Raw genomic sequence first — 13109 nt, forward strand, 5'->3', positions numbered from 1 at the left:
ATCTTTCTTAATTATGGGGATTTAGATGGGATGGGCTATCATTTATGGGAGCCATAGGCTCGCAAGGTTATCCATAACCATGATATCATTTTTCATGAGGAAAATATGTATAAGCAGCCTAAGTAGGTGGTTGAGGTATGCAAGGTGATCTTTCAAGAGGAGCCTCTTGCTCCCATACAGCTAGCTAGACAAGCTGTAGCAATTGATGCTCCAACGGCCCAAGCTCCCCCCATTTTGTAGGATCAAACTACTTTGGGATGCTCTACTACTAGAGCTAGATGTCGGCCTGCTGAGAGCGCTTTACACACTCTATGGATTATATTATGGTGATAGATGCATGTGAGCCTCTCTCTTATGATGAGGCCATGCATAAAGATGAGTCACTTATGGGACAGGGCCAACTAACCACATGTAGGATTTGATTCCTTTGCCTAGTGGCAAGAAAGCACTGCCATCCAAGTGGGTATGAAAGCTGAAAAGTATCCATGGATGCCCCAAGCCCACTTATAAGGCTAGATTGGTAGTTAAGGGTTTCAAGCAGGAATATGGTGTTGACTTTGGTGGAATTCTTTTCTCCTGTGGTCAAAATGATGACCCTATGCTTGGTACTAGCGTTGGTTTCTCATCTGGACCTTTATCAGATGGATGTAAAGATGGCTTTTTTACATGGGGACTAGTATGATGAGATCTATATATAGCAATCTAAGGGCTTTGAAGAAAAAGACAGTAGTGAGCAAGTCAAGAAAGAGTCTTCATGGCCTTAAGTAGACACTTAAGGAATGGTACCACAAGTTTGATACTTTATGCATTCACAAGGATATAGCCATAGTGCTATGGATCCGTGTTTATACAAAAAATAATATTAATTGAGCCATAATAAAAATAAGTAAAAAATTCAAAAATTTTTAAACCATTATAAAAAATTCACTTTCTATATAAGTTTTCTTCTCATATCCAATATCAACAAAGAAAAATAATAATAGGTTAATTTTTTGTAATATCCTCTCTCTCTGTCTCTCTCTCTCTCTCTATACCCTACCTCTTTCTGTCGCAACTTCTATGCTCCCATTAATGACCACAAACTCATGGACTCCCCTGATGTATTGTGCTAAACAGAGCAAGTGCTCACCTAGACTGAAAGTGATCTCCTGGAATGTAAGAGGTTTCAGTTCAGACCTGCGCAAACAAGTGTGCTATGGAATAATCAGAAAATACAAACCGCATGTGATAGCATTACAGGAAGTGAAAATGGATGAGGAGGCTGTCAGCACTATGTCTATCAACGATTTTGCTGTCATGCATGACCTTAGAGGCAGAGACAAAGGTGGTACTATCTTGTTAATACACAACTCACTCAAACCTCGACACGAATGGAAGCTCAAAGATGGAAGTGTAGTGGCAGCCAGAGTAGATGCTAGCGGCGCAGAACTCATACTCATCGATGTGTATGCAGCTAACAATTCTGCCCAACGTGCTAAGCAGTGGTGACTAATGAAGGAGCATATTGGGGGTGTGCTTGCACTTTTAGCTGGAGATTGGAATATCACGGGCCCTCCCCACTGACGACTGCTCTCATGGCACACAGTGTATGCTCCAAGAGGAATTGGAAGCATGGCGTATGTTTGAGACCTCGTGCCAGCTGAGAGATGTGGCCACACTTGCCTTAGGCACAATTGAAGTTCCCTAAAATTGGCATAATCACCATGTGGGTGACACGTGGCGTGCATGCAAGCTTGATAGATTCTATGCCACTCATGGTGCGTGGTGGATGTGTGGGAGAATTAAATACCACATGCTAAGTGAGATAACAACGTTTGACCACCTTCCGATTCTAATCTCTTGCCGTCTTGTCCTGACAAGGCGCATGCAGAATGGCATGTTGTCATTTTGTTTCAACACATCATTTTTGAAGGATAAGGCCTTTATGGGCAGATTGCAAGAGTCCTAGGAGATGGCCCGAGACTCCTCCCTAGCACCGAAGTTCAGATGGCAAAAATGCATGAATGCTACCATCAAAACTGCAAAAGAGCACGGTTGTATGATCGTAGCAAGAAGGCGGATGGACATCCAAGCTGCTGTACATGCCAGAGAACACCTCCTACGAGTTCTAGCAATAGTCCCTGGAGACCTCACTGCTCAGAGCCATCTAAGGCAAACGAAGCACTTCTTGAAAACACAAGAGGACTACTTAGTTCAGATTGCCAAAACCCTACTCAGGGGCCAATGGGAAAGGTTTGGCGACGCACCTAATTCTTTTTTCGTTGCATCACTTAGAGCAAAGCAGACCAAAGAGACCATCACAGGGATTGAGGATGAACATGGAACACTCCACATTGATGAGCACACCATCTTGAGACTCTTCAAGAAGCATTTGTCCTCCATAGTAGGGGGCGGAGGCTGAGCTACCCCCTGACTATGATTAGCAAGTTGCTAGATACCTAGAAGGAGTTGTGATCCCCATCACATCAACTGACTCTCTTGCCTTAGACAGGCCGTTCACTCTGGAGGAAGTCTAGCAATCCGTCTTCAAGATGAAGAAGGGCAAAGCTCATGGCCCTGACGGCTTGCCATCTAAGCTCTTCCAAGCCCTTTGGACATCATGCAAGAAGACCTGTTGGACATGATGAATAGCATCCGAAAGTTTGGATGTGTCACCCGAGAAACTAATCAAGGCCTAATCAAGCTAGTGCCTAAGTCTCCTATGAGAAATAAGGTAAACGACTGGCGCCCACTCACCATGCTTAATTTCAACTATAAGATAATGTCTAAAGCTCTTGCCCTCAAAGTCAAAAACCTAATGGGTAAGATTGTACATCGGAGGCAGTACGGGTTTGTGAATGGAAGGAAAATTTAGGATCTAGTGCTAAATCTTCTATTTTCTGTGGACCTGGCCTTGACACACAATTCTGATTTTGTCTTGATCAATATTGACCTAGACAAAGCAGATGATCGAATCAACTGGCATTTTATCAGGAAGGTCTTGGAAGCATTCAAATTTGGGGTTATCTTCACAGATATGATCACTACTCTGTTCACCAATGCTACGGCCTCCATAAGCATTAATGGCTCTGTGACTCGCCTTTCTCCCTCAGGAGATCAATCTGCCAAGGGTGACCTGTGGCCCCGCTTTTGTTTGCATTAGTTACTGACCCACTCCTTTGCAACATAGACAAGAAAGTACAGGATGGTACCATCCGAGGGATGCCCTTGCCTGACGGATCATGCTCACCATCTCAGTTCTTTGTAGATGATAGCGGATCTCTGGTGGCTGCAGAGAAAATATCAGTGGATGAACTGATGGGCACGTTCAATGCCTTTGCGCTACTCTCCTCTTCAGTCATAAGCAGAAGCAAGATTGAACTCATCCCTCTTACTTTGGGGGACCCACAAAACTAGATGCTTGATTATGGATTTAAGGTGGTAAAGCCGGGGGAAATTGTACGTTACCTTGGAGCTCCAATAGGGGTTGGCATAACTCCTAGTCAAAGGTTTAAATGCTATATGGAGAAGATTCAACAGAAAATGGCAAAGTGGATGAATTCATCCTTGACATTGGTAGGGTGAATCATCGTGATCAAGAATGTTCTCTCTCACAGACTGTGTACATGGCATCCCTCTTTGTGTTTGGGAAGACAGCCTGGGGGCAAGTCGAAAAGATGTTCAGACAATTTCTGTGGAAGAAGAAGGAAGGCCCTGTAATGCACCAAATCTCATGGGACCTAATCACCTCAAGAAGAGATGAAGGGGGTGCTGGTATAGAAGCCCTAGCAGACAAGGCCAATTGACTAGCATTCATAGTACTCACAAGGCTGAATGACAACTAGCCATGGTCAGTAGTATTGAAGACATGGATCACGGCCTCCAAGGAAGCTGAACGAGCATGGACTGGGGCAGTCTGGACTGACGTGGTCTGTAATTACCAGAAAATGATTCACATCCCGCAATGAGCAACAACCCAAATTTTAGTAAGAAGCTGGCAAGTTGTCATCTCACAATTTGATCGATCTCCTAATTTTAGTAGGCAGGGTGACGCAACCCTATCCTCGTCAATTTGGCTTAATCCCTTTCCATTTGATCTTCCAGGCTCACCTATACTTTGCAATAGATCTCTTGCAAAAGCATTAGCTACTAAAGGCTTAAGATTCTGGTCACATCTTTGGGATCCCACCTGTAATGATTGGTCTCCTTTTGACCCAGTCAGAACTAGCTTTGGCATGACAACCAGGGAGTCGCTCTAGTTACAGAGTGTTCTTGTGCAGCTCAGAAATGATTGGCCCACTTCATCGGTGTCGAGGAACTCACTGCCCCTTCTTGCACTAACTAGCCAAGCGGGCAAACAACTTATCAAATGCAAGTCTTTGAAGGACTTTAGCCCTCCCTCTCACATTGAAGGATAAATGGAAGAAATGCAGCCCTTTGGCCACTCTTGCCACTTGGCAATGATGGACTAAGCGAGTGTGGAAGAACACACCAATACATAGGCTCAATTGCTTCAGATGGAGACTCCTTATCAAAAAGCTTCCCTTAAGGGCAAGACTAGCTAGAAAGATCCCCATCTCTCCACTTTGCCCGCTGTGCAAGAGTCATGAAGAGGATGAAAAACACTTACTATGGGATTGCCCGGTAATCAAACCCCTTTTGCACAGAGTGAGGAAGTGGCTAAAGGGTGCAAACCTTAAAGCCAAGTTTGGCTTTGCCACGATTTTCTTTGGCGACAAGGCTAACTTGGATGAAGCTACGTGGAGATTGATACTGCTTATTTCAACAATAGTCATGAAGCATATCTGGAGTAGAAGAAATAATATACTTTTTAAAAGTGCCCAAGTTACCAACCCAGCCAATTGGTCTGAGTCCCTTCACGTTGAACTGGTTATAATACTTAGAACTGTAGAATCAGAGCACTGGATTTTCAAACTTTTTGGCAAAAAGCTAGGCTCAATGCCTTGATTCTGTATGTGAGTCAATGGCCAAAGGCCTTAAATGCCCAAAAGGGTGATGTAAATATTTCTTTGCTTATCGGAATGGAAAAAGTGCATTAAAAAAAAAAAGTTTTGAGTTATCTTGGTGTAATGTAAGGATTATGACTATTCAGTTCTTGGTTTTCACAGCATGGAATTATAATCCTTGTTTTGATCTACCGCCTTTGCGCGCTACCACCTTGCCTGTAACGATGGAATTCCCCTATCGATCGAACAAAAGCAGAAGGCCCGTTCATCACCCGCATTACGCCTACCCGCCCACTGCACAGCCCCTCCAGTCTAACGCCGGCAGGAGCAATCATCAGCTTCATCCCCACCATCATCAACTAATTGATCAGGAAGATGCAGGCTTGTCCAGTAGGAACGCATGCGACGATGAGACTCAGCACAGAAATCAAGCGCAGCAAGCAACACGAGGAGGAGGAGGAGGAGGAGGACGCTGTAGAAGATCAGAGGGCGCGTCCCCGTCTTTTGATGGTGGCCACCACAGCAATCAAGACGAAGACAACCCTATCCAGCAACAAGCAGTGCTTGAAAGCCTTGCATCGTAAGCTTCTTTTTGAGCATGCTTGCAAAATTTCAAGAACCTACATTGGTTTCTTCATACATTTTTTGATACATGCTTTCTCAAAATCTGTTACAAAACTCAAGAAAGCTGTAGCTTTTTCATGCATTTGTGATTCCTTCTTTCTGCTTGGCTTAGCGTCTGTGCTCCAAGCTCAAGAAACATATAATTCTCTGTATAGGTTATGATATATGCTTTGTACATGACTATGGATGGGTTGCAAAGCTTAAGAAGCCTGTAGGCTGTAATTCTCCAAGCGCATTTGGCGGTATATGCTTTCTACATGGCTTAGCATCTTTTTGGATGTGTTGCAGGAAACCAGTAATTTTCTTCATACATTTCGTGACACATTTCAAAGCTCAAGAAATCAGTCATTTTCTTGATATACTTTATGATACATGCTTTCTACATCATTTAGCATCTCTTTGATGTGTTACGCAGCTCAAGAAACCCATATTTGGTCTTTAAAGTTTATATATGTTGTGATTTATGCGCCCTTCTCATGCTTTGGCATATGGATTCCATGGCCCGTTTCATCTTTCATTGAGTTCTTGTGTTCTTGCTTTCTTGTTCATCTCTTTCAGTGTTCAACAGTTGTCTACTTGCTGCTGTGTTGTATCTCTCACACACAAAAAAGGCTTTATTTGTGCACTAGGGAACAAATGCCCAAAAGTCCCTTAGAAAAGGCATGTTGTGGGCATCCCACCTTCTACTTCTCATTCTCACTAATGATTCTCTCAACTCTCCTCCTCCACCCAGTGCTCTCCCCTTCTTCCTTGGATCTATCCCCTTTGTTCGGAGTGGGGAGATCAATTGCTGCCACCTTGTCAGGAGGAGGTCCCTCTGTCAGCTTTGTTGTACCAACCTTTCTTCTGTTGTGTTTTGGATTATCTGGTCACCTACAAGTTGTTACCCAGTTATTGGAGCCCTTATGCCCTTAGATTCAGCAGTTTTTCCACTTCACCAAATTGTTGCATTTGCATTTACAGATGATGTGCATTGTGCACTCTGCAGCCTATTGCCCACATATTCCTGTATTCGTCCATGCTCCAGGAGGTCTCCAAGACCATCTGGTATCTGCATTTTTGTTCCTATCCACCCTGCTGCCTGCTGCCCATCATCGAGGTTGCTTCAGAGCTTATTCAGAGGTGCTGCACATCTGCATTTTTGATCTATTGCCCTTGGAGTCATCTTCATCATTGCCAACAGCTATGGAGGTCTACATTTTTCTCCCTTCACTGCTGTCCACCTTCATCTGGTGTCATTGATATCCCCTTACCAAGAGTACTGCATCTCTCTCCCCCCACAGTGCACATTCCTTCTACAGATGCTATTCCCTTATTTAGCTAGGACAATGCAATTATCTCAAGCCAATCTATGAACTCCAGGCTCGGCTCACCCCAGCCCCAGTGTGCCATCTTAGAGACACTGAGGCCTGAGGCTCATTGTATCATTGTTTCATTCATTTGTTATTTCTCCCTTATTGAGCTCATTCATTGTTAGTGTTTTTGGTCACTTTGTTGTCTCCACTGCAAACCCTACTATCTCTTCATAGGGGTGTTAAAATGCAAGCTATCAGTTTTTCAAACAGATTATAATCAGCAGAATTACACTAGAACAAGCAGGGACATAGCTGCGGCCCCACTAGCAAAGGATGAGTATGCCTGCCAAAATCTCCTATTCCATGCACATCCTTTCTCCTTTTGTGGGTTGGTAATAATATGTGGTCATCACAACTTAAACTCAAAAGCAACAAGATGTGATAGAAGCTTCCAGAACCTCATCCCATCTTTTTTAAGCTCATGGAAATTGATAAAGAACACTCCCTGCAACATTCTCCAAAAGAAAGAAATTCTGCCCGCCAAAATCTGCTATTATGTGCACGCTCTTTCTCCCTTTTGTGGATCTACAATGGCTGAAAAGGAATGGAGCATTGAGTTTTGGTGCTATTTCACTTTGTGTCTTAAAGCCATGAATACAAGCTGCAGCTTTCAATCATAACTGTGCCCATTTGTTATAAGAGGTACTTGCAAAAGTCCAAACTTACTTTACAGATAGGGCGTGGCAAGAGAGTAGCTCAACCATGCTTTATCACATCAACAAGATGTACAAAGGAAGAGGTGCAATAGGGGAACACATGGCTCTGAGAGAACAATGGTTCTAGGGCTTCCTACATATAAGCATAACATGTATGTCTGAACATGAGAACATAGGGTGGGCCCCAGTAAAATGTCCCATGAAATGTCCATACAATGGCAAAAGGAATGACCATGTACTAAATAAGGAAAAAAAGCTCAGCATTCAATGCTGCAAACTTGATGATAATTAAGGCAAAAGAGCTGATTCCAAAGGAGAAAGAAATAGCAATGCTTCCTTCTAGCACTGGATACACAAGGATAAGGAAACTTGCAGTGAGCAACACAGGTCGTTAATGAAGGCAACTGTGCTAGCACTGGAAAAATGCAACTACTAACTAGCACTATGCTAGAAACTGGTATTGGAAGAAACCACACTAACAATCGGCAAATGGTAAAGGTACTAACAGCTTAACCATCGTCATGGCTGAATCATGATTCATCATGAACTACAAGCAAGATACACTTTCACACAACAATTGTGATAATTGAGACCAACCATTGTATCGAACAACCAAGTACAAACAGGGTCATAGTCATCTCCTGTTTTGGAAGCCCTACCCTGAGACAATGGGGAGATTAGGTGTTCTGTCCACTATGCAATTTTGTCCAGTTTTGGTCCATTTTGTACAATTTGATCATTATACTATTCTTTGGTCTGCCATATCATTTTTTGGCCATGGACACTTACATGACAAATTTAGATCGCTGAGTCATGTGCACCTATTTTAGGACAATCTGTTGATGAGGTGACTATCCACTCAATCATTCTATCTTCCAACCTTCTAGCCTTTTTTCAATCCCAGCACCTTCAATGGATGTTGGAGGCACACATGGCTGCATTATATTAGCTTTCTTCAATGATTTTACTATGTGATACTTTCATCATATCTTCAGTTTGCATGTTGAGAAGAAATGCTCTAAATGCAAAAAGCATGAAACCAATCGTATGACAAAGCACAGACTGATAAACTCAAAACACAGTGAGGATAAGGGTTAGGGTAACTTAGAGAGAGTGAACACAATGAATAATAAAGTGAATGAATAAGATAGATAGTGCCACCACACTCACCAAAGGGAAGCATGTTACCAATGCAGAAGCCGAAATATCCGCTCCAGAAACAAGAGAGAAAGGAAGTGCACAAGTTGGAGAGTATCCTAATCCCAAACAAATGGAGATTGTGGATAAGGTTAAGGACTGGGTAAGAGAGGTGCAGGCACACCTAAAGGACACAAAACCAATCATCAAGGACGAGATCAATGAACTCTTGACTACCTGATTCTCCTACATACATGGGGACAAAAAGGATTATATGACATTGTCGATGCCATCACAAGGGTAGAGTGAGATTGCCACAATAAGACAACTTACTTACGACTATGTTAGAAGTGGTGCAACAATGGAAGCGTAAACAGAAGGTATAATAAATTGCTGAAACACAAGACAAAAGAGAAAGAGAAAGAAATAACACAATACAGATGAGAACTTAGATGTATGCTCGAGAAATGGAATCCATATACCAAGACATGAGACAATACAAAAGCAATGTGAGTCACCAGCTGTGGAGGCACTGGCACATGCTCCCTCTTCCCAAGAACTGTCAGGTGATGAATGAATGCGGAGGAGGGAGCCTGAGAATATAAATGCTAAAAATACGACTGCTCGGCTAGCATTAAATACTGGCCGACTTGCTGCAAATAATGCCAAAACACAATAAATGCTGGTAAATAAAATGCCTAAAATATCTGTGCCTAGCCTGCTGTACCACATGTATAGACTCAACCATGAACTGACTAATCTGCTAACACCCTCTCTCAGATCATGGGTGATCTGATACAATACAATATACAATGATAATGTTGCATTAGAGTACATACAACAATGTCCATCATAGTAGAACCATGGAATCCCAAGTAGTGGGTGCGCAAGCCACCACCAAGGTGCCCCGGAGAGAACCTGATGTTGATGTCGATCATACCAGCTCTTGAAGATAGAGAAGATCATAGCAGCCTCAATGTCTGTCAACAATGCCTCTGATGTAGCATATGTGACCATCTTGTTATCAATGCCACAGTGCAGAAATGACCATGAATTCTCCTTCTTTGGCTAGACCGCCAAAGTGTCCCCTCATGTGAGCTCCGGACGAAAGCCATCCACTCTCTATCACGTAACCAGTCCATTATGAACCTGGATGTCAATCCCAGCTCCAGGATTTGAACCTGCCAGACTTCGGTTGATGCGTCAGGGACATCCCTCTTGGGTCTTGTGCATCTGTATAGAAATATAGATGAGGCACGGCTGCCCCATCTCACAACCCTCTCACACTCCCTCTTTGGCATTGGAGAGTTGTGAGGGATGACTGCATCACCACTACTAGAAAGCAACTGAGGAAGGGGCAACCAAGCCCTTCCCACGATCCGAAGAAGAGGATCCCTTCTGTGCCTTGGACTTCACCTTGGCTAGAGGATCTGAGTTGAAATCTGAGGCAGATGATGACTCGTTGGAGGAGTCCACATCTTACTTCTTCTTGTGCTCCTTTTTCTTCCTAGAAGCCGCTAAATCTTTGCAGTCCTTCCATAAATGACCTTTCTTGCCACAATGGTAACATTGGGCCTTCGACTTCTTTATCGTCGAACCCCTCTCTGAAGTTGTATAAGCCTCACGGGAATCTCCATATAGCGTATCATCAGTGGATGTGCATGGAAGAGCCATCTGTAGAGGATTGAGAAGAGAAGTACAAAAAATAAGGTATTTGGAGAGGGAACACAGCCAAAACACGAGCACAAACTGCAAAAAAAACAAGAGTTTACATACGATATAATCCAAAATTTGACCAAAATAAGACAAAAGCTGCTGCAAAAAGTCAAAAAATTAGTAAAAAACGGTCAAAAACAGCAAAAATGGTCTAATAATGCAAACACCCAGCCAGGAGGAGATTCAAAGACACCAAAATGCAGGCTGAAACAAACACGCAAGCTGTACGGATGCTGACGTCAGCAAAAAACGTAGGTAAAACAGGTCGCTTGGTTGGAGCAGCAGTCGCATGATCAGCAAGGGTGAAAACAGTCTTGAAATTAGCAAGAAAACACAGTAGGAACACAAATCCTGAAATCTGATACCATGTCAGAAGTGGTGCAGCAATGAAAGCGTAAACATAAGCTGTAATAAACTGTTGAAACACAAGACAAAAAAGAAAGGGAAAGAAAGAACACAATACAGATGAGAACTCAGATGTATGCTTGGGAAATGGAATCCATATACCAAGACATGAGACAGTACAGAAGCAATGTGAGTCACCGGCTATGTAGGCACTGGCACATACTCCCTCTCCCCAAGAACTGTCAGGTGATGAATGAATGTGGAGAAGGGAGCCTGAGAATATAAATGCCAAAAATATGACTTGTCGGTCAGCATTAAATGTCGGCTGACTAGTTGCAAATAATGCCAAAACACAATAAATGTTGGCAAATAAAATGCCTAAAATATATTTGTGCCCAGCTTGCTGTACCACATGTACAGACTCAACCATTAACTGACTAATCTGCAAAGAGACCATTGGTAGCAACTCTCTAATGAGTTTGAATTGGGAAGACTAGTGCCCAGCCTATTGTACCACATGTATAGATTCAACCATGAACTGACTAATCTGCTAACAGACCATTGGTAGCAACCCTCTAATGAGTTTGAATTGGGAAGACTAGTGAGTAACTTACTCACCACACTCATCTCAACCCTAGTGTCCCTACCAATAGGGCGGTTGCTTAAGTAAAGCCCATCATTGTGGGAAGCTTTGAAAAGATGGATTGAAGGACCTAATCCACCAGAGACATTCACCTTACCAATCTAGGATATAGACACACATATCAAACCTAACTCTAAACTCCATGTTGCGGACACTACAAGTTAATGCCTTTTGGGAGGCAACATAAATACATATAGTCCTGAAAGGGGATCGTTGACATAGGGGCATGGATTAGCGTTCTAAGTCACGTAGTCTTGTAGACATGGGGTAACCCATTAGTAGAAATGATACGATTTAATATCACATTAGCTAATGGAACAAAAGTCAGACCATTCAGGGTGTTGAAGGATTGGTAGCTAGATTGCAGGGTTCCAATTCTTTGTGAACTTTATAGTCATGAAAGGGGTAGACTATGATGTCTATTGGGACGTCCATGGATGTGCAATGCCTGGGTGATCAAGGATTAGAGCAAATGGGTTGATGTTCTCTGGCAATCGCTCAAAAGCTGTTAGAATAGAGATGGACACCTAGAAGACTTCACCTATCGACTAGGATGCTATCTTTGCATTGCTTAGAGGGGATGTTGATGCCAGGAGGCATATTCCACGGTGGATTCCGTGAGTTTTTTTAATTCCATGGTGGATTCTGTGAGGTTTTGCGATGGATTTCGTAAAACTACATTTATTTGCCGGGGCTCGTATACAAGGTGGATTCTTTGTACGAGAAGTTGACGGGGACGCTTGTCCTTTTCGGGCGTCATGTTAAAATGTAGGTGACTTCACAGAGGGTGATTCCGCAAAATACATATTTAAATTAATGGACGTTTATGAGTTTAAAGTGCACTTGTATTAAATTAAGGTTAGAACAGACTTTCAACCTATTTATTTATTTTATAGTTGAAGACTGCTAGGTATTCACTTTTGTCGGTTTAATCTTATTATTTTCTAACAATTGTAAATGCTTCAGTTGATGTGTAGAGCAGGCGGCGGTGGCGTCGAGAAGCATTGGGCGATAGCGTGTATTCAAATTACCAAGAAGAAATTATCATTTTTGATGGGCGCGCGTCTTATCATTAAAGATGTAGCGCTAATATTTATTTATGCGCGCTTATTTATTGAAGCGCTTGACAGAAGGCGAAGCTCTTGGAACGAATGGGCTCTACAGTCAAGAACCGTTAATACTAGTGTGTTCCTGGCGGTGAAGAACCCCCTCCTGTGCTATCAGATCATGAAGGATCTCTCCTAGGAAGCGGAGGACCACCTCTGAAGATCCTTTGTAAGTCTCTTTGGTTAACAGAGAACAGAGAAAAAAGATTATTTAGTTGGAGTTTAATGAGCTTAATAAGCTTAAGAAAAGCTCAAGCTTTCAATTTTAAGAACTAGCAGCGTCGGTATGTACTAAATGGCGTTGACTTCAGTCAGAACATACCGTCGTTCTCCACATTGAATTCATGATTAAGCTTTTCTATACAAAGCTTAAATCTTAAGTTTATTAAAGCTTTAAAATTCCAATTTTCAATCTTTCCTATAGTTTCTATTCACAGTGAACCAACCCGAATCGGTTTTGCAACTCCAAAAAGCCCCTGTTCGTACTTGCACTTTGACAGAGACAGTTTCCAACAAGCAAACTGACATGTATAGTCTATTTTTCGCTTGAAAGAAGACATTCATCAATTGCGTACCCGTAA

General features: G+C 42.6%; 1 protein-coding gene across 3 annotated transcripts in view; it reads left to right on the forward strand.

Annotated features, from left to right (window-relative positions):
- Nucleotides 1-5093: 5093 nt before the first annotated feature.
- LOC148030636 (uncharacterized) overlaps nt 5094-13109 on the forward strand; it is a 121395-nt gene continuing 113379 nt past the window's right edge. For all 3 annotated transcript variants that reach the window (XM_087686974.1, XM_087686973.1, XM_087686975.1), the window contains exon 1: nt 5094-5526. In XM_087686974.1, the coding sequence (XP_087543100.1) occupies nt 5171-5526 (356 nt within the window). In that variant the 5' untranslated portion in view covers nt 5094-5170. The remainder of the gene's footprint in view (nt 5527-13109) is intronic.

This window comes from Lygodium microphyllum, chromosome 10, assembly GCF_053477565.2.
Source record: "Lygodium microphyllum isolate KBCC chromosome 10, Lygodium_microphyllum_v1.1.10, whole genome shotgun sequence".
Classification (NCBI taxonomy): domain Eukaryota; kingdom Viridiplantae; phylum Streptophyta; class Polypodiopsida; order Schizaeales; family Lygodiaceae; genus Lygodium; species Lygodium microphyllum.